The following is a 25,621-nucleotide window of genomic DNA, read 5'->3' on the forward strand; positions in this document are numbered from 1 at the left end:
AAACCTCGGGAGTTCACTGTGTGACCATAGTAGACTGGGCATCTACTCTTTCATATGGCCCATTCATTGTAATAAGGGGTTAATCCTATCTGCTGGGACAAGTTAATATATTACTGTCCACCACCCACACGTTGGAGTGGAGACAGAGGACAGTGAGTGCTAGGAGACATCACATTTCTCTTTATTTTTGCAGAGACTTTCAGTTTTTTCAGTTAAGATTGCAGTGATTGATCATGCTACGCTGGAGGCTACCTTATACATTCATTGCCGTGTTTTTTTTTACTAATAGAAGCTGCAAACAGCATGTCTGGCATTGTGATTTCTGAACATTTACTTTATTATTGTTTATATAGCACCAACAAAATCCACAGCGCTCCACACTCACAGCATGGGGATAACTGTCAACAAGCAATTTACAGGCCAGATAAAAATAGACAAGAGGTTAAGGCAAACCAGCTTACAATCTATGAGGAAGAGAAATAAGTAAGGATGTGCATGGGCAAAGAATTCGGTTCGGAAATTCGGGTAAGTAAAAAATGTTGGCACTTCGCCAATTCAGTTCGGCACTTCCAAAATTCAGGAATTCGGACATTCGGAAGCATCCCTCTCTTGCCACCACAACCACTTACACATTGCATGGCTCCCAGTGCCAGAAATTAGCTTATTGGTCTAGCTTCCTGTCATCATTCATGTAATTTTCCCTCCCACTCTTGTTTTGTCACTTTTCAGAAATCCGAAGCACTTCGGCACTTCCAAAATTCGGACATTAAAACTGACTTCCCGTGCGGATATTTACACAGATTTTTAAGACGACCTGTTAATGTCTTGTTTCTATCACTAGCTGCTCACCCATTGCCATCATCTGGATTTTCTCATTGAGAACTGCTGACCCCATATTTTTAAGAGTTACACAAGTCAGAAAAAAAATATTCACTATTATAGAAAACTATTTGAAAAACGTCACCTGAGAGGGGATATGATAACATTTTACAAATATATCCGGGACAAATACAAACCATTGTGTGGAAATCTATTTACAAAACTGGACTTTACATAGGACACGGGGCCATGCGTTTAGACTGGAAGAAAGAAGATTTTGTCAGAGTCTGTACAGATGTTTAAACAGTAACTAAATGCATAAAAATAATGTTCTAGGATGTCATTTTTTAATGTAGGGTAATAGCTTATTGATCCAAGGATAAATCTGACTGCCATTCTGGGGTCAAGAAGGAATTTTTTTCCTAGTTTGTTGCAAAACTGGAAATGCTTCAAACTGGGTTTTTTTGCCTTCTTTTGGATCAACAGCAAAAACCAAATGTGAGGAAAGCTGAACTTGATGGACACGTCTCTTTTTAGCCTATGTAACTATTGAATATTTAAAAACATGAAACCCACTACTCACATTGTTTCACTTCAACAAATATTTAACCTAGAGCTTTGTAAGGTGAAGCAATTTTCCTGAATATCTATCAATATATTAACCCTTTCTGAGGGGATAGTGAAACCATGCTCGTGAATCTCTGCCACCAAAGATACTCTATACTAATATGTCCTGCAACTAAGCTGGGCACTGTTGGCCAATCAGCCCACGCATTGAAGATTATCTATCTATTATTTTCAGTAGGGGATGCGGGGCTTTAAGGCTACAGGGTATTTTTCTGCCATGCAGTGACTCCAAGCTAGGGGCCACCCTCCAGCGCTGTAGATTGGGGACAGATGGTAAAACACGGGCTGAGACACCCCACCATTTCACCACATATTTTAGGAACAGGATTTAAAAGTCAAAGACCATTTCCTTAATGTTCAACAGTAGTAGGATGGTATTTAGAATTTGTTTTAGCTGAATGGTAATTGTATACGGAATAAAACGTGTCCACCCGGTTTATGGTTTTACTGGTTAATGAAAGATTACAATGTACAGGCTGATATAGGAAATCCATTAGTATTTTTCTGATGTATGAACCTTTACTATTCAGTGTATACAATAACTGATGGGTATGTTCTAGCGGTTAATGCATCTTACATACCGGGTGTTACTGTACAGCGCCCTCTCCTACTGCTGGCTGAAACTACCTACCTACCCCTTGTGTTTAGCTAATGAAGTTAACACGGTCACATTAGACATGTCTTACTTCTGGGTTTAATAAGAGTTCTGTATAAATGTACACATCCAGTAGCAGACGGACAGATTCTGTTCTATTCCTTCTGCATACAAACGTTATTTAGTGAAATGAGACAGGCAGACATCACCATTGATGATTTTATGTCCATAGTGTGTTCTTGGTTTTGCAATAAAATGAGGATTGGAAGTGATTTTGCAGGTTGATTTTATAATGTGAAATGTAAATATTTTGTGCCGGTAGTGGTTTATGGACAGTTCCCTGTAATCTCTCTGTAAAAATCACTAGAACGTGCAGTTATTGAATGAGACTGCAGCACACAAGTCAGCAAAATGACAGGAATGAATGATGATGGCCTGAAGAGCTTACAATCTATTGACAGAGCTGATGTTGACAAGTATTCTGTAAATTTTACAATGACATGGATTGTTTGGGGTAAAGACAGCAGGTCTAAAGACTATCAGCTACGAAACAAAATCAAAATGTGACAAGTGCGTCTCTCTCCTTCCAGTCTCCAAACGGCACCACTACGTTTTAATCCCTTAAAGGAACACTATAGTCACCTAAATTACTTTAGCTAAATAAAGCAGTTTTAGTGTATAGATCATTACCATTCGGGAGACGAATCCCGCTGCTTGCCACCAGGGTAACGAATCCCAGTACTCCAGGTGAGTACCTCTGTGAAGAATCTCCCAAGTTCCAAGCGCAGTAGTGATTAGTTGTGAATATAGCTCCCAATCCCCCAAACATTAGCCTAGACTTAATGAAGGGGTAAAACGATCTGTTTAATCCAGGCTCAATGGCCTGCTTTTATACAATACAGGGAACGACATTATGTCCCCCCCAAGCCCCAAAATTATAATGGGGGTGGACCCACTGTCCCATCCCCATTGGAGATTAGACCTATTGCCCCCACTCCCTCTACCCATTGGTGGCTAATACAAATTATTCTCCATCGTGACTAAGGGTTCCCATGCTCCTTATCACCCCCCATAAATAATACCCACCTATCGCCTTCATCCTAATAATAGTGAGGGAGGGGCAAAGTGCATTTGAATCTGAAAAATCAGAAGCATCTTAAGAAGATATAAGGAAGCCAAGACATGCATTCACAATTGCCTGACCTTTTAAATCCTTCAGACGGACCCACCCTCTTGCTGGGCAGTGCCAGTGTCATGATTTACACCACTGGTCTACCTCATTTCACTCAGTCTACCAGACACTGCTGTTAGGGGGTATGGATTTGGTTGAGAGATGAAAGTGAGATATTCGCATTGGGTATGTGTTTTCTTATAGATGCATACTGCGAGGTTTACAGCACCACCTCCACCAGACACATGACACTTGGGAGGTATGACTATTTTAGTGTTTTCTGTCAATCAGATTCTGTATGATCAGAAAAAGATAAAGCGGAAACCACCTTCACAATAATAATAAAATACAACCTGAGGAATATATCCAAAATTGGAATATTCTCTATGAATATGTTATACAATCTGAAATAAAAAAGTGTATATCATAGCGTAACACAGTAAGATAATAATAATAAAATGTGGAGTAAGTAATGCACTCACAAACAAAAGTGTAAATCAGGCCTCTCACCCCCCTGGGGTATATGTAGTATGGAACTTGATAGTAGATCCAGGTGTTAGAATGTCTTCAAAGATATGTAAAGAAAGAGCCATACATAGTGAAAGTACGTAAAAAGTATCAAAAGAGAATTTATTGGTACACTTACAAACATGAAGTGGTTATAGGCACTAGATTCTGTATGATTATTGACATTATCAGTACTGGGTCCAATGGGTTCTTAAGCCACCCCATGCCAAATTATTCCTACATTGTCTTAGCTTTTAAAAAGGAATACTTAGCAAATACATACAGTAGGTGGAACACACGTCTGTTGGTTCTACAGAGAGAGACAAAACATAGTATAATAAAGCCAATAGAAAGAATAAAAAATAATATAGATACCAAACATGGAGCCCAATCTATACATATGGCTCTCATGGGTACATAGAAACATAGAATGTGCGGTCCAACTTCCAGCTAGCCTGGAGGCAACCGTAACAGGTGTCTTGTTTGTTTGTGTTACTATTTCTTTGTTTATAAGTCAGTAATTGTTCTCTTGGAATATTTCTTGCTTCTTCCATTGCTGTGGTTAAAACGACATCATCATATCCCTTTTCAATAAATTGGCCCTTGATCTTCTTTGCCTGGTTCATGAAATCTTGTTCATCTGAGGAATTATGCCCAATCCTTAATTGTCCCTTAGGTGCATTACTGAATCATGGTTTATGGTGACAGCTGTTTCTTTCGATATATCCATTAGCGTCTACTGGTTTTTAAAAAAAATTCCTTGTCTTTATTTGATTTTCTTTTATAAAAATGTGTAAATCTAAAAAATGTATATCTGTTTGACTGTGGGTAGTAGTAAGGATGATTCCCCGTTCATTCTCATTTAAAAAGGATAAAAAGATCAATGGAATTTCAAATAAAAAGTATATCATCTATATATCGGTGCTCGGACACCAAATTTGCCACCCATGTATGTTCTGAAAATATAAAAACTTCTCAGTATGCCATTAAAAGGGTTGGCATAGCTTGGTGCAAATTTGGTGCCCATCGCCGTGCCTCGAACTTGGAGGTAAAAATCTTGAAACCAAAAATAATTATGGGTTCAAATCTGTAAAATACCCTCTAAAATGGACCCGGTTCTTCTTAAAAAATTAGATTTCATTAAAAAATGTTTTACAGCTTTCAGGCCAGTATATTGGGGAATATTACTATATAAGGATGTGACATCACTAGTGACTAAATTATATTCTTTGTCCCATTTGATTGTCTCCAGGAGTTGTAGCAGATGAATGGTGTCCTTTAGATGAGCTTTTTTTTATTTTACTACTAGAGACTGTAACAGGGTATCAATGTATTTTGAGACTCTAGAAGAGATGGAATTGATCCCTGATATAATTGGGCGGCCTGGTGGATGTAGAGGGTTTTTGTGAACTTTAGGGAGGTAGTCCAAAACATTTGGACTTGTTTGTGCTATTCTGCACTTTTGGACCTTACACCATTATCTTGGACTTTTTGTCCATGTCCGAAAAAAGTTGTTTTTTTTTATTCCTGCACATAGTTCACTGTGCTTATTAAACCAATAAAGGGTTATTTTACCAGAGAAGGATCTCTCATTCAGTCATCACTACAGACTACATAGATATCAGCTGGATGAAGGATTGAGGACATCGTTTTAAGAGTCCCTCTGCACTACCCATGAGAGCCATATGCATAGATTGGGCTCCATGTTTGTGATCTATATTAATTTGTATTCTTTCTATTGGCTTTATTATACTATGTTGTGTGTCTCTCTGTAGAACCAACAGACGTGTTCCACCTACTGTATGTATTTGCCAAGTATTTTTTTTTTTTTTTTTTAGAGTGATATGAGGGGTTCCCACTCAGGCGGTTCATCACAGTTATTGATAACATACATCCATATTCTGTGTATTCTATTTCTTTACGATTTTATAAAGGAATAGCTTATATTTAATAAAAAAAAAGTGGACAGATTGGGCAAGAGGAAAAGAAGAAGAAACAACAGCAGAAAGGCAAGCTTTAGGTGACAGAGCCACTTTAAATAACAATAGAATGCCAAGGCGAGGTGAAGATCAGTTACATAGCTGAAAAGAGACTTGTAACAACACAGGTGTAGGCGCTCTCTAGAATGTATGGATGGACGGCAGCAGTAAACCAGCAGGACTTCCCAGTACCTGCTATTACCCAGAAAGTGCAGAAAACAAAGTGGTAGACCGCGCCACACGATAAAAAACAGTATAAACAAAATTGTACATACATACATACAAGTAGTCCCAGTATTGAGGTAGTAAATGTAAACCTTAAAGGATAAAAATAAAATAATAGTGCAATATGCCAATGTAAAGAGATACAATAGTGCTATAATATAAAGAACCAGTAGAAGGGCCAACTCACACTTTACAGAGCTGCTAAGAGCTCTGCTGATTAGCGCCTGGACGGTATGATCCCCGTCTAAGGATATGGTGGTGGTAACTGGTATCCAAGGCTCCACAGGCGTGTATAAAATAGAAACACAGAGAAAATCCAATAGTGTATTATGTATAAATATTGGAATAAAAAACAAGGGGTAAATACCCTACTTACAATTTCCAGAGCACTAAACTTGCTCTGGTGGTGAGTGCTTGTGGTGGTATAATCCCCACCAAGGGATATAAGCAGGATCCAAAGTGCACAGGAATGAGAGGTAGATCAAAAAGCTGGAAACAAACTGCAACTTTATTGTAAAATAAAATAAAAAACCTTTGTATATAAAATCTTCGGTAAAAATACAATGTCCAAAATTCAAAGTCCAGACTTCTTGATCCACTTTACGCGTTTCGCCCGAATAGGGGCTTCTTCAGAAGTGTAGATAGTGGGGAATGGCAGTTCCGTCCTTATATAGGGCATCTGTCTTGTAATCCCAGTGTGTGCACTCTTCCTGTTTCCGGCCGGTCGCGTGCGCCAACCGGAAGTGACGTAACGCATGGCCTACATAGACGTCAATAAATTCGTACGTAATGCTACTTTAAAGAGATTCTATATGGGTAAAGATAATACTACAAATAATAAAATTCTAGAGAGTAAGGAAAACCATACCTATGTAAACAGTTTTCTCAAGAACAAGTCTAAATTTTACCCATCGTATTGCAAATCTAGTGCGATAGATATGTTTGAAAAAAAGGTAACTAGAAGCATAAGAGAACTAAATGATAAGAATAAAGGTGACAAGTATAATTTTACAAAAAAAGAGAGAGAGGGCCTGAAAGAACTACAGAGAGATGAAACAATAGTTATTAAACCGGCCGACAAAGGGGGGGGCCTAGTGGTTTTATCAGCAGAAATGTATGAGGAAGAAGCATTCAGGCAACTAAATGACAATAATACATATACAAAACTATCAAAAAACCCTACCCCGGAAGTTAAAACTCTATTAGAAGATTTCCTCAATCGAGGAAAAGAGAAGAATATACTAAGTGTTGATGAATATAACTACTTGAATAAAAAATGTCCAAAGATTCCAGTCATATATTTCTTGCCAAAAATCCACAAAAATGTTGAAAAACCACCTGGCAGACCCATTGTCTCCGGTATAGACTCTGTTCTTTCCAACGTATCTGAGTACATTGACATAATGTTACAGCCATACGTCAAATTGAGTCAATCATATCTAAAAGATACGATACACCTTCTCGAGAAATTGGAAAGTATAGATTGGAACGAGGAATATATGCTAATCACCTGTGATGTGCAATCACTCTACACTATCATTAAACATAATAAAGGATGTAGAGCTGTAAGAAAAATATTAGAGAGAAATGATAATATGAAACCAGAGCAAATAGATTTTATAATTGAGGGAATCAATTTAATTCTCAAGAATAACTATTTTTGGTTTAAGGACTCTTTCTACAAACAGAATAACGGTACAGCAATGGGGACCAGGTTCGCACCCAGCTATGCCAACCTCTTCATGACAGAATGGGAAGAAAGAATGGTATGGAATGGACATGGCTGGGTGGGAAACCTGGTTTCCTATTTTCGCTATATTGATGACCTCCTCTTCATATGGAAAGGTCCCCCTTCTACCGCTCATTTATTTTTAGAATTTTTAAACGATAATGAGGATGGTATCATTTTAAAAGCAGATTTTAGTAAAACCAATGTTACCTTTTTAGACCTTGATATCTATATTAAAGACAATAGCATCCACACTAAAACCCATTTTAAAGAAGTACACGTTAATAATTTTATTAAAACAGATAGTTGTCATTATAAAAGCTGGCTCCAGAGTGTCCCTAAAAGCCAATTACTGAGACTCAAAAGGAACTGTTCAGAATGTAATATCTTTGAGACTCAAGCTAATGAGATGAAAGAGAAATTTATTGAGAAAGGGTATAATAAAGGAGTAATAGAAGATACCATAAAAGAAATATCAAGTATGGACAGAAATTCTTTAATCAAAAAGAAAGACCAAAGTAAAAAAGATGGAAAAGAATTCATGTTACCGATAGTCTTAGACTACAATAATAAAAATAAACAATTAAAGAAAATAATAAAAAAGAATTGGCATCTACTAAAAGAAGATAGAATATTAGGGAAAATTATTCCAGAACAACCGAGAATAGTATTCAGAGGGGCCCCTAATTTAAAAATGCAACTCACAAAGAATTACACCAAAAGAGAAAACTCCAATGCTCCTAATAGCTTTTTAAGTAATAAGAAAGGATTTTTTAGATGCAATTGCTGTGTAGCCTGTAAAAAAACCCAAAAAATTAATAGACATACTATGGATTTTAAATCAAATAAAACTAACAAAAAGTATGAGATCAAAGACACTATCACATGTATGAGCAAGAATGTCATCTATTTATTAGAGTGCCCATGTGGTCTACAATACGTAGGAAGGACTATAAGACCTCTAAAAACGAGAATCGGGGAACACTGTAGGAATATAGAAAAGGGCTTCAAAAATCATCTTGTATCCTCTCATTTTGCACTCCACAATAATGACCCACGCCTACTTAAATTTATTGGCATCACAAAAGTATCCCAACATTGGAGAGGTGGTGATATGGTTAATAAATTGGGTAAAAAAGAGATGGAGTGGGTGTACTTTTTAGATACACTACAACCCAATGGACTTAATGCTGAATTTGACCTTTTTAATTTTTTATAATTTTTTACATATATATTTTTATATACATTTCTTTTTTTATATTTATATATATGTTTTTATCTTTTTCTCAACTTTTAATGATACCATACACCGCTCATGTTGCCACTATATACAATTTCTCTTGCACATATAATTCCTAATGTGATTGGTGTTTTTTCACTGTTTACAGTTCTTAATATATACCTCTATGGCCATATATACTGGCCCTTTAAGAATCTGCTATACATGTATGATATCCTGATTACTATATGTTTAAGTGTATACCTCTATGGCCACATATATTGACCCTCTAATAATCTGCTATATATCTATATAATCCAGTTCACTATATGTATAAGTGTATATTTCTGTGGCAATATTTACTGGCCCTTTAAATACTCGTTCATTCAGAATTCCCTGACCACTATATGATCAACTTATAAACTTCACTATATATACAGTCATGTAAACAAATTAAGATTGAACAGCTCTCTATAAACATTAATGTATATGTAATTGCTTTTTTTCTCATTTGTTTGAGGATGCTGTAAAGGGTAGTGTTTAAAACCACTCCCTCCACAATGCACCGCTAGTCGCGTGACGTCATTTCCGGGCGACGCACGCGACTACCGGAATTAGCAACAACATTAGAACTACACGTCCCATCAGCCCCTGCTGATTGCGTTACGTCACTTCCGGTTGGCGCACGCGACCGGCCGGAAACAGGAAGAGTGCACACACTGGGATTACAAGACAGATGCCCTATATAAGGACGGAACTGCCATTCCCCACTATCTACACTTCTGAAGAAGCCCCTATTCGGGCGAAACGCGTAAAGTGGATCAAGAAGTCTGGACTTTGAATTTTGGACATTGTATTTTTACCGAAGATTTTATATACAAAGGTTTTTTATTTTATTTTACAATAAAGTTGCAGTTTGTTTCCAGCTTTTTGATCTACCTCTCATTCCTGTGCACTTTGGATCCTGCTTATATCCCTTGGTGGGGATTATACCACCACAAGCACTCACCACCAGAGCAAGTTTAGTGCTCTGGAAATTGTAAGTAGGGTATTTACCCCTTGTTTTTTATTCCAATATTTATACATAATACACTATTGGATTTTCTCTGTGTTTCTATTTTATACACGCCTGTGGAGCCTTGGATACCAGTTACCACCACCATATCCTTAGACGGGGATCATACCGTCCAGGCGCTAATCAGCAGAGCTCTTAGCAGCTCTGTAAAGTGTGAGTTGGCCCTTCTACTGGTTCTTTATATTATAGCACTATTGTATCTCTTTACTTTGGCATATTGCACTATTATTTTATTTTTATCCTTTAAGGTTTACATTTACTACCTCAATACTGGGACTACTTGTATGTATGTACAATTTTGTTTATACTGTTTTTTATCGTGTGGCGCGGTCTACCACTTTGTTTTCTGCACTGAAAAGAGACTTGTGTCCATCAAGTTCAGCCTTCCTCACATATGTTTATTTTTGGGGTTTTGTTTTTTTGTGGTTGATCTAAAATAAGGCAAAAAACCCAGACTGAAGCGCTTCCAATTTTGCAACAAACTAGGAAGAAATTCCTTCCTTCAGTCGTTTTGCTAGTTTTTAAGGCTATTTAGTCCAGAGCTCGGCTGAAGTGAGTCTGTTCAGCTTGGCTGCCAAGCTCCGCCCCCCCTTCTCTGGAACTTTTAATAATAATTACATAGTTACATAGCTGAAAAGAGACTTGCGTCCATCAAGTTCAGCCTTCCTCACCTTATGTTATTGCTGTTGCTCTAAAAGAAGGCAAAAAACCCAGACTGAAGCGCTTCCAATTTTGCAACAAACTAGGAAGAAATTCCTTCTAGACCTCAAAATAGCAGTCAGATGTCTCCTTGGATCAAGCAGCTATTACCCAACTAATTAGAAATGATATCCCTGTATGTTATGTTTTTTGCAAGTATTTATCCAATTGCAGTTTAAACATCTGTATGGACTCTGATAAAACCACCTCATCAAAAAATAAATAAAACAAAAAAAAAAACACACCTTTCTTTGCCTTAGATGAAATTTCCTTTCTTCCAGCCTAAATGGGTGACCTCGTGTCCTATGTATAGCTCTGTTTGTTCATAGATTTCCAGATAATGGTTTGTACTGGCCCCGAATATATTTGAATAACGCTATCATATTTCTGAGGCACCGTTTTTCCCAAATTAAAGATTTAAATGTTTTAACCTTTCTCCAAAACAAATGCTCCATTCCTTTCAAATTTGTATGCCCTTTTTCTAGTGCCATATCCTTAATATCCAGTTAGAGCTATATGAGCCCAATAAATTAAAATTGGTATGTCTATACTATGACCCTATAGCATCAATAAATCTGGTCATGCAAGCGGTATTGTCAGGAAGCAAATCTGGGATTTAAAAAATAGTGACACTGAAATTCTCTACAAAAGAGAAAAATGTAATAAACCGCAAATCTGTTGCACATGTTGGTGATAAAATAGGTAAATTAAAAAAGTGTCAAAAAGCACTGACAGATCCTGTACTTTCTACAAATGTCCTTTTGTGTAGTGGTTTTAGATTCTAGTGCAGAGTTGGAGAATCGCCAAAGTGATGCTGGAAGATGGGCTTCCATTAAGGACGGGACCCGATTAGCAATATTCCTGCTCCCTGCCAGCCACGTGTAGATCCAGAGCACAGTGTGGGTGTGGCAGCGGTCAGAACGCTAGCTGTACAGACCAAGAAGTAACGTTATACACAAAATAGACCTTTTATTGAGCTGTATACTTGTATTCCATTTGCCTTTACAGATATTAATTTTACAAGTAAATAGTCTTTCTACTTATGTCTTTTTTTTTTAATAAAGCTAGAGGGGAAGGCAATCTTTTTCACTTTTACTCCAGATGGCTCGATCCTGTACAGCAGTCAGCTAGTGTAAACCTAAATCAGAGGCTGGATAAATCAACATCTACAATAAGCAACTGTCTCCAGCGTTATTGAGAACCGCAAGATACAAAATATTTAGTGAATAATTTGTGTAAAGGAAGGAGAAACCCACGCTGTCAGTTTCACAGATTACTGGGGTAATCCTATACTGAATGAAAAATAATACATTGATTTGGGGGACAGCAACTTGAAGTCAGTAGCTAAATCTTAAAGCCAACATTAATAATGGCTTCATTTACAGTATGATCAGGCACTTATTAAAATGTTATACAGACACCTCCCCCGTCCATTATTAAACCACAAACTCTTCCATAAAGGAGCCATACAGGCCAGGAGAGCACACCTTCAGCCAGCAGTTAATGGAGTCCTTGAATTGTGCAAACCCCTGTATGACCCGATTAGAAGACAAACCATTGGGCATTATCCACTTTATCACAGATAACTTTTCTGGAAGCCAGTATAAAGGGATCTGTTGCTCCTTATAACAAAAGGTCATAGCTGCGTCAAATTAATCATCTCTGAAAATCTAGCGAGGAGAAACACCCGTAGGAAAGAAACCTTTAAAGACAGCAGTTATTTCATTTACATACCCAACAGGGACTCCAACATTAAAAATAACCAATTTTAACGTTACAAAGTTCCTTAAAAAAATAAAATAAAAATAAATAATCATCATAAAAAACCATTAAATGTACTAGTTCTGGTGGTTAGTGTATTCATTTAACATGGAACCCATTTCAAAAGTCAATCATACCACACTACATTGTACAGAGAAACACATTGTATGGTTAGATCACAACAGCTGGCTCTTATCCAAACACACTGCCAAAACAAAATCAGTAAAGCAACTCTTCTAGTACCAACACAGACTCTGTTGCAATGATGGCCCCGCTCAGTTCGGTAGCAGCAGGCATGGTGGTTTCCCGGTAAGCAGAGAGCAGGATAGTCCCGCTGAGTCAGGCACTAGCTGGGGGCTGTAGCGTGTTATAGACTGTACAGACAGAAGAAGTGTACTGGGTCTAAACGGCTTGATCACATGGAGCAGTCTCATCTGAGATTAAAGCACACGTTGATCACCAACTAAAAGATCGCTGTGGCTTGGCTACATTTCAATTTATTTATATTTTGTTTAATAATTAACATTACGGTTTATACCTTACACCGTAGCCCTGGCAAGGCAGGGCAAATGACAATTATGTTACCGCTGTATTGTACCGCACTCATACATTACTACTGAAGGCAAGACCACGCAAACCTGCATTGACACAGCTAAGCAATGCCACACTGAAAACAGGAGAGGAGCAGCACAGATAATTTCCCTTACCAGAGCAGCACCGCTGTAGGAGCTATATTAGCATTTACTGGGCTGGGGAAGGAGACCGTGTCACGAGCAGAGGAAAGACGCACAGGGGTAAAATAATAAACGTGTTTCATAGTACAGAAAAATCACCAGTTCTGTTTCAACGTCACTGAACATTACATACAAATGACAGAACCTAGCACCCCTCAACCGACAGCAAAAGTCACATTTCACCCTACCCAAAATATGCACCTGTTCAGCTATTAAGCTGCTACCTGAAACAGCCCAAAACCCCTTCATACAGTGAGCAATCTGTGCCCATTATACATACAGCAACTTTCACAGTCCCAAAATGTAATGCACGTCACATATTTAGCAAGTGAGAACAGTCCAACAGAGAAATAAATCCTTAAAGCTTGTTTTCATCCCGCGTTCCACATCTGAAGCAAGCCAAGGAGGGGCCAGTTTGGCTACCAGAACAGTGCCAGGATGCAAGATACACTGCTCCACAAGAACATGTGTGGCGGCATTTCATGTGTTCAGCCAGTGGCTGGTCCATCTCACTACAGCTTCCACCGAACATCAGTTTAGAAAAAATAAAAAAAATCTACAGGTACAGACCAAATTGTTAAAGCTTTGAATATAAAAAATAAATATCTTATGATATATTTTAAATAGTTCACTCATGATCTAAAGTATCACACTTGCTGTAGAAATTCAGCACAAACCAAGTCTAAGCGGAGTAAAGCTGTGGCATGCTCTCGCACAGCGGCCACTAGGAGGCGCTCCAGGTGTGATTCCAACTGCCATCACCAATCCAGGCTTTCCTGCTGGTATGAGAACTGTGGGCTGTTTTCACTGTAAAACTGTGAATACCAGCGTCTGTGCTTCTGTATAGCAGCATCCTCCTTCACCAACAGAGGTTTGGAGACATATTTCTTATTGTTCCAAACCATGACGTCCCTCTCGAACTGGGAAAAGAAAACATACGCAGGATTTAAGTTTGACAGTTTGAAGACCATCATGTGGTCAAACCAGGAAGCGCTCTACATCCACCCCACACAGCAACCAACGGGAGGCGCTCTACATCCACCACATAACTGGCCATGGGGAGACACGGCAGCCTTCACATTCTCAGAGTAGCAAAATAGTGACTTTAAACTTCACTGTCCCATGAGAAATGGCTCACTCGCTAGAGCCAGGGATAGGCAACCTTTGGCACTCCAGATGTTGTGGACTACATCCTCCATAATGCTTTTACACCCATAATGCTGGCAAAGCATCATGGGAGGTGTAGTCCAAAACATCTGCAGTGCCGAAGGTTGCCTATGCCTGCGTTAGACCCTCAGGTGAATTAGACAACTGGAGCTCTGATCTTGTCCTCCCACTAAGCCAGGTCAGATCTTACCTGAATACACTCTGCTTTCAACATTAACTTGGGGACCAGTGTAGGAATGTTTCTCTGGTAGTAGATGATGTGAGTCACTTTCTGCAGCAGAGGTTCCACCGGGGTAACAGACTGCAAGATTACTCCTGTACCAAGAAAGTTATGATTAAAGGTCAGGAACACAATCCCAGGTCCGACCTGTAAAAATACACAAGAGAGAATTAAGGACGATGCTGGACACCGGCATACCATTTATAAACACAGGGTGATCACAGACTAAACCTGTGATAGCCCATCCCAAGTAATATTTATACACAGTCTCTTAGCTCAATATAAAACATTAGCAATTGCATCCACCCGTGTAAGTTGAAGTATCCCTCTTATCATGACTCCTGCTGGGCTCACTCTTCCGCAATATTGTGCAGCACATGATGGCTACGTCAAATATCACGGAAACATCGGTAAGCAATGCACAATTATTCAAATAGAAAAACAACTTTATTGCTGCAATTTGAAATTTCACAATATGACAGCAGGCTTCACATTTTGCATTCTTTCTTTACTGAAGGCTCCAATAGCAGCAATACAACCGACAAACAATCAGAAGGGGGGGAAAAAAAATCAAAAATCAAAAAGGCATATTACACCACTTCCTGTTTCTTTTCTGCTCCGCCTCCAAATACAGTGCTGTTCTTCCACATAAGTGGATATTTCTTGTTTAATTTGCCTTTAGTTATTGGACATTGTGTATAAAAAAAAAAAAAAAAAATATTATAGAGATTACTGGAGACATTTCTTCCACTGAGAGTGGGATTCCCTAATTAGTGGGACTTTGTTTTCTGTATATTTTTCCTCTCCACATGGTTCTGGTTGGTTGATAGTCCCTAGTGGTGACGGATTGCAGCACAGCTGTGTCCTTGCTTCCCAAGCCTTGCTTCAATATGCCATCCTAAGACAAGGTCAGGGCAGATGTCCCTCTCCCAGCCGACGGTTAATCACCGTAAATGGTGTTACAGGTGTTTATTTGGCAGTGTGTGCCAATATTATTGCACCTTTAAAAAGATATGCTTGTCTTCATCTTTTAGTCCTATAAGGAGGCCCCCACGATGTATAAGGAGGTGGCAGTGTATCCTGGTACACAGTGTTTTAAGATTTTGAAGATTTTAAATAAAGTTAACATTTTAACTTTGCTCCACAGAAATGTTTGCAATTAATTCACAATGTGATTCAGACTTATTCTGTTGGCTTCCCACTTTTAACTTCCCTACTTTAAGCAGACCCTTCATCAACTTATGTTCTTGTAAGCTAAATGTCCAGAATGTATTTGTATGTCTTGTCCACCCATTGGATGAGAAAAATATTGAACAGGGATCCATAAAAAAATAAGATATAGGTGTCTGCCCACTTTATACAAGGTCTTACCATTACCACCACAAGGATGGGAGAGAAGAGACTGGTTACATGTTAAAACCTGCTGTGCAGCTTTGCAGGGACAGTCCACACAAAACAAATGCTAAAATTAAAGCCATCAGATTTTTCATTCTCTAGGACCACGGACAGAAGACCAGGCTTCACTCACCTGTCTGGCAACTACATTAAAATCCAGCATGGGGACATGCTTTCCAAAAAGGAGCAGCTGGTGAACTAGCAACATCTGGGAGCAGTGTTTATTGGGAGGTGGCTCCAGCATCCACTGAACCTGAAAAACAGCACAGATATCTTCAGTTACCAATGGTCAATGTGTCCCTCAATATTTCTGGACATTCTAAATGAAAAATACAAGTAAACATTTAAAACACTGATAAGCACAAAGTTTGCTCCAGCTGTGTGTCCCCAGGTGTCCAGCAGGTGGCAATATTGCACCTATGAGTATATTTCAAGTTTGTGTTCTCGTACAGTGAATTCTTACCTCACTACCCTAAATGTCCTGTTCTATCTTACAGAGGTCATGAGTGCAGTAAGCTGGAGTAAAAGGGTTACAGAGATCACTGTTCTAGTTTAACCTGTGCCCCATTAGAAAAAAAAAAGATACACAGTGTGAAGCACAGCTAGCTGATCCAAGTCAGACCCATTTCAGAACCCAGTCCAGGGGCGATGATCCCGATCCATAAGCACTTAACACAGTAAGGGCACACTGGAAATATCTACAAACCCACCTTCCATGTATGTTTGACAAAGTCCCATATTCTTGACTTTGTGTATCTCAAGTCTGTGCCAGTGATAATGCCCGGCTCATGCAGAAATGTCAGGTGTGCAATATCAGCAGCATTCTCCGGAATTTCCTGCAAGACACATAACAGCCCACCCATCAGACATTGTGCAAAGGAATCCCTAGTTCGAGTTACAGCTAACATGCAACCTACCTCGATGTGGGCATTGACGAAGTGCTCAGTGCGGCCGCGATATACCCACTCCTTGGCTGTAATTTCAGGCTGTTCAGGTACAGACCACGTGGGCTCAACACCATCACAGTGAAACCATACAAATATCATTCCGTTTATCTCACAGGATGGCCACGTCTTTATCTTGGCAAAATCCGGAACTGGAATTCAAAGGGAGATTAAACAATGGCATTCTCAGCTCCATTTACACACTTCAAAACGTGTACAGCATGACTGCTCCTGCTGCCACATTAACATTAGTCTGGCCATCGTTGGAGGAATATATTACATCCCACCACCTACAGCTACCCTGCCCCCAGTGTGCTCAGCCCATCCCTGCTGCCAACAGTTTATTCTGAGTAGCAGACAAGGGGCTACGCTTTAGGTGACAGCAACAATGTTTGACAAACCGTATCAAAAACACTACAGCTTGTTGTGGTTATGTGCAGAGGGGTCCTTAAAATTATTACCCACTAGGTAAATAGACTAGAGCTTGGTAAGAAGAAAACAATCAGCTGAATAACTCTCCCCAATCCAAGTAAAGGTTTCTAGCAGTTTAAATTGTTACCTGGTGTCTGCTAGCATGGCACTGCTTCTCAGAGTCGGACACTCTCTGCCTGAGCCCAGAGGACTCCAGGTAATAAGTGACCACTTACATGAAAGGGGGCCCTGGGCACTCTTATCACAATAACCACTACAGTGCGTTGTATAGATTATAGTGCTTGGAGCTTTCCTTTAAAGACCAGCTCAGATCACAGAAGCCACACATTTATCTGTAGTCGGGAATGATGGATGAACCTGCCTTTTTCTGCATACGGGATCCGAGAACATTTCCCGTCTTCTCCACGGAACTGCCAGCCATGGAAAGGGCACTCTATACAGTCTCCCACCACTTGACCTCCTATGGCCAAGTTGGCCCCTAGGTGAGGACAGTATGCATCTACCACGTACACCCTGCCATCCTGAGTACGGTACACAGCAATCTGCTCACCTGCAGAGTAAACAAAATTGATTAAAACATTAACATTTAGTTACGAAAAAAAGTTTTAAAAATTTTAATCTCTGCAGTTTGTAAAAACAGCACCTCAGAGGGGATATGATAACATTAAACAAATATATTCGGGGCCAGTACAAACCATTATCGGGAAATCTATTCATAAACAGGTCTATACATTGGACACAAAGTCACGCATTTAGGCTGGAAGAAAAGATTTCATCTAAGGCAGAGTAAAGGTTTTTTTACAGTAAGAGCAATAAGGATATGGAATTCTCTGCCTGAAGAGGTGGTTTTATCAGAGTCTGTACAGATGTTTAAAGGAACACTATAGTCACCTAAATTACTTTAGCTAAATAAAGCAGTTTTAGTGTATAGATCATTCCCCTGCAATTTCACTGCTCAATTCACTGTCATTTAGGAGTTAAATCACTTTGTTTCTGTTTATGCAGCCCTAGCCACACCTCCCCTGGCTATGACAGAGCCTGCATGAAAAAAAACTGGTTTCACTTTCAAACAGATGTAATTTACCTTAAATAATTGTATCTCAATCTCTAAATTGAACTTTAATCACATACAGGAGGCTCTTGCAGGTTCTATCAAGCTATTAACATAGCAGGGGATAAGAAAATCTTAATTAAACAGAACTTGCAATAAATAAAGCCTAAATAGGGCTCTCTTTACAGGAAGTGTTTATGGAAGGCTGTGCAAGTCACATGCAGGGAGGTGTGACTAGGGTTCATAAACAAAGGGATTTAGTAGTGAGGCTGCAGGGGCATGATCTATACACCAAAACTGCTTCATTAAGCTAAAGTTGTTCAGGTGACTATAGTGTCCCTTTAAACAGCAATTGGATAAATACATTGCAAAAACATAACATACAGGGATATAATTTCTAATTAGTGGGGTAATAGCTGCTTGATCCAAGGATACATCTGACTGCCATTTTGGGATCAAGGAGGATTTTATTCCTAGTTTGTTGCAAAATTGGAAGCGCTTTAGACTGGGTTTTTTGCCTTCTTTTAGAGCAACAGCAATAACATAAGGTGAGGAAGGCTGAACTTGATGGACGCAAGTCTCTTTTCAGCTATGTAACTATGTAATTATTATTAAAAGTTCCAGAGAAGGGGGGGCGGAGCTTGGCAGCCAAGCTGAACAGACTCACTTCAGCCGAGCTCTGGACTAAATAGCCTTAAAAACTAGCAAAACGACTGCAAAAACTGCAAATTCTAAGCATTTCAACCCCAAAGTCAGGGGTCTACTATCGAGACGATGTACTGCCGAGTCCAGGACAGAAAAAGGCGACCACTTCCAGGGAATGGATCTGAGGCCTACCTGCGGACTAGTCAGAAAGCATGGGGGAGACGGCCGATCCCTTAGCCGACTGCAGCCTGTTGTAAGGGATGTCTACCCGGAACAATCTCTCCTCCTCCCCCTCCCCTGCCGGTGAGGGATATCCCGGCAACCAAAGCAGGCAGATCAGGACAGAGACACCGACCCCAGCTCACTTGTACTGCCGGACCGCCGACACACAGCATGGCGGACGCCACGTGGGTTCCAGCACCAGAGCCCTGTTTACCCCCACTGTCGGAACGACTAGACCGCCGATTCAACGACTTTTGGGCCAAGATCGCCAGCCGCAGAGACACCTCGGCGAAAGCCCCACCGACACTAGGCACAAAGGATACTGCACGGAAGCCGGCAATAACGGTGCGGACCCTGAGAGGGACCAGGATAGCGGGGAGAGGAAGGCGGAAGAACCGTCGACCACTGGTGAGTTGCCTAAAGCCTCAACAGAAACGCTCTCCGGGGCTGCCCCCTCACCACACCTCTCTCCCGCGTAAAGCTCCTTCTAAGAACCAGCCCTGCACCAGCAGACAGGACTCATCCCAGAAAAGCACCCCTTCAGGTTTACAGTATCACACAGGACTTCCTAACACTCACCAACCTAACCCATCAGGAGACCCAGGGACGGTACGGGGCCAACGCAAAAAAACAACAACAGGGACACTGTCACCTAACTCCCCCAAACGGTGGTTCCCACACCAGCATGACTCCAGGGTCACCAGGGAAAGGCCCACCAAACGGGCCCGCAAGCACACCGACCCCCCAACATCTGGCATACCATCATGGGAATCAACGGCCGGGACTCTCCTCACTGGGCCAGCTACCCCAAGACGCCACGCAGGACTATACCTTTTCTACGCAGGGAATAGGCTGACCACATCATGAAAACACCAAGCCTAAGGTCCTGGGAGGTACACTGTCTCTAACACGTATGGGACCTGAGTATACACCTCCAAGCACACGCCGAATAACTGTCCTTGTTCTACTACTGTTGGTTATATTCTTGTATTAACACTATACCTACTGAGACAGCTGAAGCAAGTATAGGGCATTGGGGGGGATGTAGGGAAAACTCATTATTGACAAGCATCACAGCCTGATAATTCGCTAGACCACTGTTATACCTACCTTTAGAGGGGTAAAGGAGGGGAGTGTCTGACAACTCCATTAGTATTATCTGTCTAACCCGTTTGTTTTTTTTATATTTGCCAGCGATAGCTGAACCGGTTCATGAATAAATGCATGATGTTAATGCTTTAGACTCCTGACTTTCACACACTCATGCCCATGTAGCATGACTCACAGCGACAAGCCCACAGACTAACCTGCAGAGCATAAGCCATACCTTAATAACAACAACAGCACACACAATGGGAATAGCACACCGTGCAATACTTTAAACGGGCCCAAAGCGACATAGTACAACAGCGAGGCACTAGCCTCATTGAATATATCACACTCTACTCACTATCATCCACTTCAGCTTGGCTATAATATGCTAGAGTTAATTGACACCTCAAAAAAAAAAAAAAAAAAAAACTTGAGGCATTAACAATCTGGAAATGTAATTAACTAAATATTTTGCTGTATTAACCCTACGATGTAACTCATACATGCATTTTCCTATCTTCGTTCTGTATCCCTCACGTATGCCTTACTAAAATAAAGAAGAATTAAAAAAAAAAAGTTCCAGAGAAATGGCAAGCATTACAGATACACATTACCATTACCCTCATCACATGCTGGCATGACTGTTTTAGAACATACCTCCCCTTTATTAACTATTATACATCACCTGTTCTGATTTATTATCCCTTCTAGCTTTCAAGGACCTTATTTCAGTCTGAAAGCTCCCCACCTTCTCTCAGGCCATGGAGAGGCCCCACATTTTAGACTCCTTACGTTCAAGCCTCACTTCCTTTCACGGTTACAACTACTGGAGTATATTCGAAGCTTGGGCTTTAATATTTTTATTAGTGATCTTGCAGAAGGTCTTGATGGTAAGGTGTGTCTTTTTGCTGATGATACCAAGATATGTAACAGGGTTGATGTTCCAGGAGGGATAAGCCAAATGGCAAATGATTTAGGTAAACTAGAAAAATGGTCAGAGTTGTGGCAAATGACATTTAATGTGGATAAGTGCAAGATAATGCATCTTGGACGTAAAAACCCAAGGGCAGAGTACAGAATATTTGATAGAGTCCTAACCTCAACATCTGAGGAAAGGGATTTAGGGGTGATTATTTCTGATGACTTAAAGGTAGGCAGACAATGTAATAGAGCAGCAGGAAATGCTAGCAGAATGCTTGGTTGTATAGGGAGAGGTATTAGCAGTAGAAAGAGGGAAGTGCTCATGCCATTGTACAGAACACTGGTGAGACCTCACTTGGAGTATTGTACGCAGTACTGGAGACCCTATCTTCAGAAGGATATTGATACCTTAGAGAGAGTTCAGAGAAGGGCTACTAAACTGGTTCATGGATTGCAGGATAAAACTTACCAGGAAAGGTTAAAGGATCTTAACATGTATAGCTTGGAGGAAAGACGAGACAGGGGGGATATGATAGAAACATTTAAATACATAAAGGGAATCAACACAGTAAAGGAGGAGACTATATTTAAAAGAATAAAAAACTACCACAACAAGAGGGCATAGTCTTAAATTAGAGGGACAAAGGTTTAAAAATAATATCAGGAAGTATTACTTTACTGAGAGGGTAGTGGATGCATGGAATAGCCTTCCAGCTGAAGTGGTAGAGGTTAACACAGTGAGGGGGTTTAAGCATGCGTGGGATAGGCATAAGGCTATCCTAACTATAAGATAAGGCCAGGGACTAATGAAAGTATTTAGAAAATTGGGCAGACTAGATGGGCCGAATGGTTCTTATCTGCCGTCACATTCTATGTTAACTTTCCAAATTTCTACCATTTCAACACTTAAGTCTGTTCCATCATACAAGATGTCTGAGCATTAGAAGGAGCCTGTGGACTATACCACCACAAACCTATTTTAGTCTAGTTTCCCCAATTAATGGCACATTTAAATAGTTTGCAAATAAAAAGAAATGAAAGATTTTATTTTGGCCTTTAAGTCTATCATTCTATAACCAATTTTAAATGTCCCACTACTGCCTGTTAAACAAGGTCCATTGTCAATTTTGTTTTTAAATAATGCAGCATTTACTCATACTGACATTAACGAGAAAAGTACGCAATCTGCAAATTAGACGTGTGGAAATACGGATTTTAAGCAATTAGTTTGAATAAAATGCCTGATAACAAAATAAGTCATTTTACCTGTGATATCAATTTGCACTGGTAATAACAGAAATTTTATTATGATGAATCCCCCAGCCACCACTGCACAGCTTCCAGGGACCGTCCACATCCTGATCTAAACCTCTGGATGTGCTTATTAGAAAGTTATAATTCCACGACATACAATGGAAAAACAACAAATAAGTGGTGGAAACGTAGGTGATGATGAGGATGTGGTGACAGGAGCCATGCTTACATTACAGGAAAGTGCCATTTATGAAGAGAGGTACAGTGCGTAACTGGCAGTTCCTACACCTCCAAGCTTGGTAATAAATCGCTACATACTAGCCACGTTTATCAGAGCACTGTAATGAGGGGAAGAATGTGCTGGACCATAACTTTATAAAAGGCACTGAGAAGGGCTTGAACATGTCCGTACTGGGCTGGCGTCCTAATATATGAAAAGTAGAGACTCCCTCGGGGTATAAATATCAAATAGCAGCTGTGAGTTAATGTCACAGCCACACCAGCGCAGCATTCAGTCTTAACAAGACAGCCGAATAGAAATCATATATACCTGCCCAAGGGGTAAAACAATAGTCTAAGTTACTTGTCCTGACAAAATTCATTAAACAACAAGTTAAACCTGTGTGTAAATAAAGGAAAAATGGAGGGGGGCGGGGCCGGACCGCCGACGGGATCAGACACGTTTTGTCTGAGCTCCCGCTTTGAGGCCCGAAAACGGAGCAAACTGGGGGCACAAATCTTAATAGCCACCCGCACCAACTACCACCCTGATCCCCAGAACCTGGGGTTCGAGGGGATACCCCACATGCTGCCCTCCGTAACCCGATGAAGGCCCGAGGCATGAGGAGCTTGAGCCGGGACGAGACGGCCGCTCTCCCGGGTCTCCAGCCGGTGTCCGGTGTCCCCCCCCCCCCCTCTGGACCGGGGGGGTCATCCCGGTCTGCCCGCACAAGCAGCAGCTACTGTCATGTATCCGACACGCGGGGACGAAACAACCACCCTGCTGCAGACAACTCACCAGCGGTATTTCCCAAAATGGCCGACGCCCGCCGGCAACAGGTACGAGCTGGAGAGATCAAAGCTGACTGACGGGAGGCCCCCACTGAGGAGACTGATCAGGCGGTGCGGTTCAACGACAGGCAAGCTGGCGCAGAGGCATTAGCTGTCACAAGTGGATCCCTTTTAACCACTCGGCATTTCTGGCCTCCACATGCGCCCAAAGTCCTAACCCCACAAGATGGCGGATCATCGTGCAGGTGCACCACAAGACACCCAGACGCAGTGCAGCCTCCTACTCTTAAGAAAGGTGCATATCTGCATGAAACATGCCCATTGCAGAGCGATCGACAGGATCAGTGTGAGGACCTCACACAAGCCCAGCTCCCACCAGCAACCGTCTGACACTACCTGACAAGCCACACCACGACATCTTTATTATGACAGAGCTGAAAAACACAGAACTGTGGCCTGCCAGTGATGGGAGTTAGCTGCTCTCTGCATGAGGACTGGGGCTGCCTACTCTCTGCCTCCTGAACGGCTTCAGTCAGGATCAAGTTCCCCTCTCCTCTGGGAGAGGAGTCTCTGTCCAGAACCCAGGGCTATTTGTTACTCACGGTGGCATAATTTTTCTTTTTATATTTTAAGCAAACGCCAACCGTGCCATATTGCCTAGCATATTTGTTTTCCTCACCTAATCTACTATAACTATGCTTTAAGTTTTTGCCTTTGTTCCATCTCTCAAGCCTGTTATCAGGCAGCGAAATGCAGATTTAATATAAGTAACCTAACAGCTAAGCAAGACTAGCCTGCAAAAGATTGTGTTATTCACAGATTAAAATGCAAATATGATTATACTGCATGTATACATTCTGATAGCTTGTGACACAGCATGCCAATTATGAGTTTAGATAGAGCAGCGAGGTTACCATATGTACCAAGCAAGCCTCGGATATTTTCAGCTAGCATGTTATTCCCTAGGCTGTAAGATTAATCAGTATACTGCATTACTAAACTCTGAGACAGGCAGATTTTTTGTGAAACTATGATCCATTGTTTAACCTTTAACTTGTCTCTTATCTTGAATATAAAAAAAAACTGTGCTATGTATTTCAATGCCATACCTATGTTAATGTATGTTTTCAAACCTGCTTGCACCTGCTATTGTGGCGGTGCAGACATGATTGTTCAAGCCATGCACAAATAAAATAAAGAATTAAAAAAAAAAAAAAAATAAAGGAAAAATGCAGAATTGAAAACATTTCCCAATTTAGCTAGATTGACAAATTGGAACGCTCTGCTTTAATTTTGCCATTCAGACTTCATTTGCAAAAATTCAAAGTTTACTGAATACGGCTTAATATTTCACCCACTGCCTCCCTACAATCAAACATTCTGTCCCCCCATAGTGCGATGTGTGTAATATGTGCTCTGGATGTGCAGAACACGTTCTGGCAGTACCCAATGTGTGTGGTGGAGCTCTGTCTGGTGTTCCCGTGTGAGAGCGTTCAGACTGTACCTCCAGTGGGTGCAGACCACAGTAATTGCTCCCACACTTTCCCAGCACCCATCAAGTGAAAATACAGACTAGGGAAAATATTATAAAAAATGGTGGCTGCTCTGACTTGTCAGTCAGCATCAGGACTGTCAGGGAGCAAGTACTGTAGTCTGCACCTGCCGGAGGTGCTGGCTTCATGCTCCATATCTGCCTGCCCTGTGCCAGGATCTACCTGTCCCAGGTGTCACATTTCATACCACAGATAAAAGGTTACAGTGAGATACATTCCATGAGATTCCACATGAACTAAACGCAGCATTAACCAACACTTCCCAAATTCAGTGTTAAGGGTCTGGCCAGTGGCACAGAACAAGAAGCTAGAGTGAATGCACTGCCACCAAGCCCACTAGGAGCAGCCATATGTGGTGACTTAATTCGGTCACTTCCCCTGGCACTGTGACATGGAAGCCCCAATCGTACATATTTGGGTATATCTTTAAAGAAACATTTCAAGAACCATAACAACCCCATTTACTAGCTCACTTCCATGACTTGTTACTTAAGGAATGCCCGCTGTGCCTAGCCATGCAGCGATCGGCAGCCATGCTAGCACCTGATTAGAGCCATATTCCAGGCTAGATATG

General features: G+C 40.7%; 1 protein-coding gene across 4 annotated transcripts in view; it reads right to left on the reverse strand.

Annotated features, from left to right (window-relative positions):
* Positions 1-11,594: 11,594 nt before the first annotated feature.
* The window catches only part of LOC134573384 (cholesterol 7-desaturase nvd-like), a 41,837-nt gene continuing 27,810 nt past the window's right edge, over positions 11,595-25,621 (reverse strand). For all 4 annotated transcript variants that reach the window (XM_063433122.1, XM_063433121.1, XM_063433120.1 and 1 more), the window contains 6 exons: positions 17,660-17,848; positions 16,840-17,018; positions 16,633-16,758; positions 16,056-16,175; positions 14,498-14,674; positions 11,595-14,060 (listed from right to left, as the gene is read on the reverse strand). In XM_063433122.1, the coding sequence (XP_063289192.1) occupies positions 13,899-14,060; positions 14,498-14,674; positions 16,056-16,175; positions 16,633-16,758; positions 16,840-17,018; positions 17,660-17,848 (953 nt within the window). In that variant the 3' untranslated portion in view covers positions 11,595-13,898. The remainder of the gene's footprint in view (positions 14,061-14,497; positions 14,675-16,055; positions 16,176-16,632; positions 16,759-16,839; positions 17,019-17,659; positions 17,849-25,621) is intronic.

This window comes from Pelobates fuscus, chromosome 9, assembly GCF_036172605.1.
Source record: "Pelobates fuscus isolate aPelFus1 chromosome 9, aPelFus1.pri, whole genome shotgun sequence".
NCBI lineage: Eukaryota > Metazoa > Chordata > Amphibia > Anura > Pelobatidae > Pelobates > Pelobates fuscus.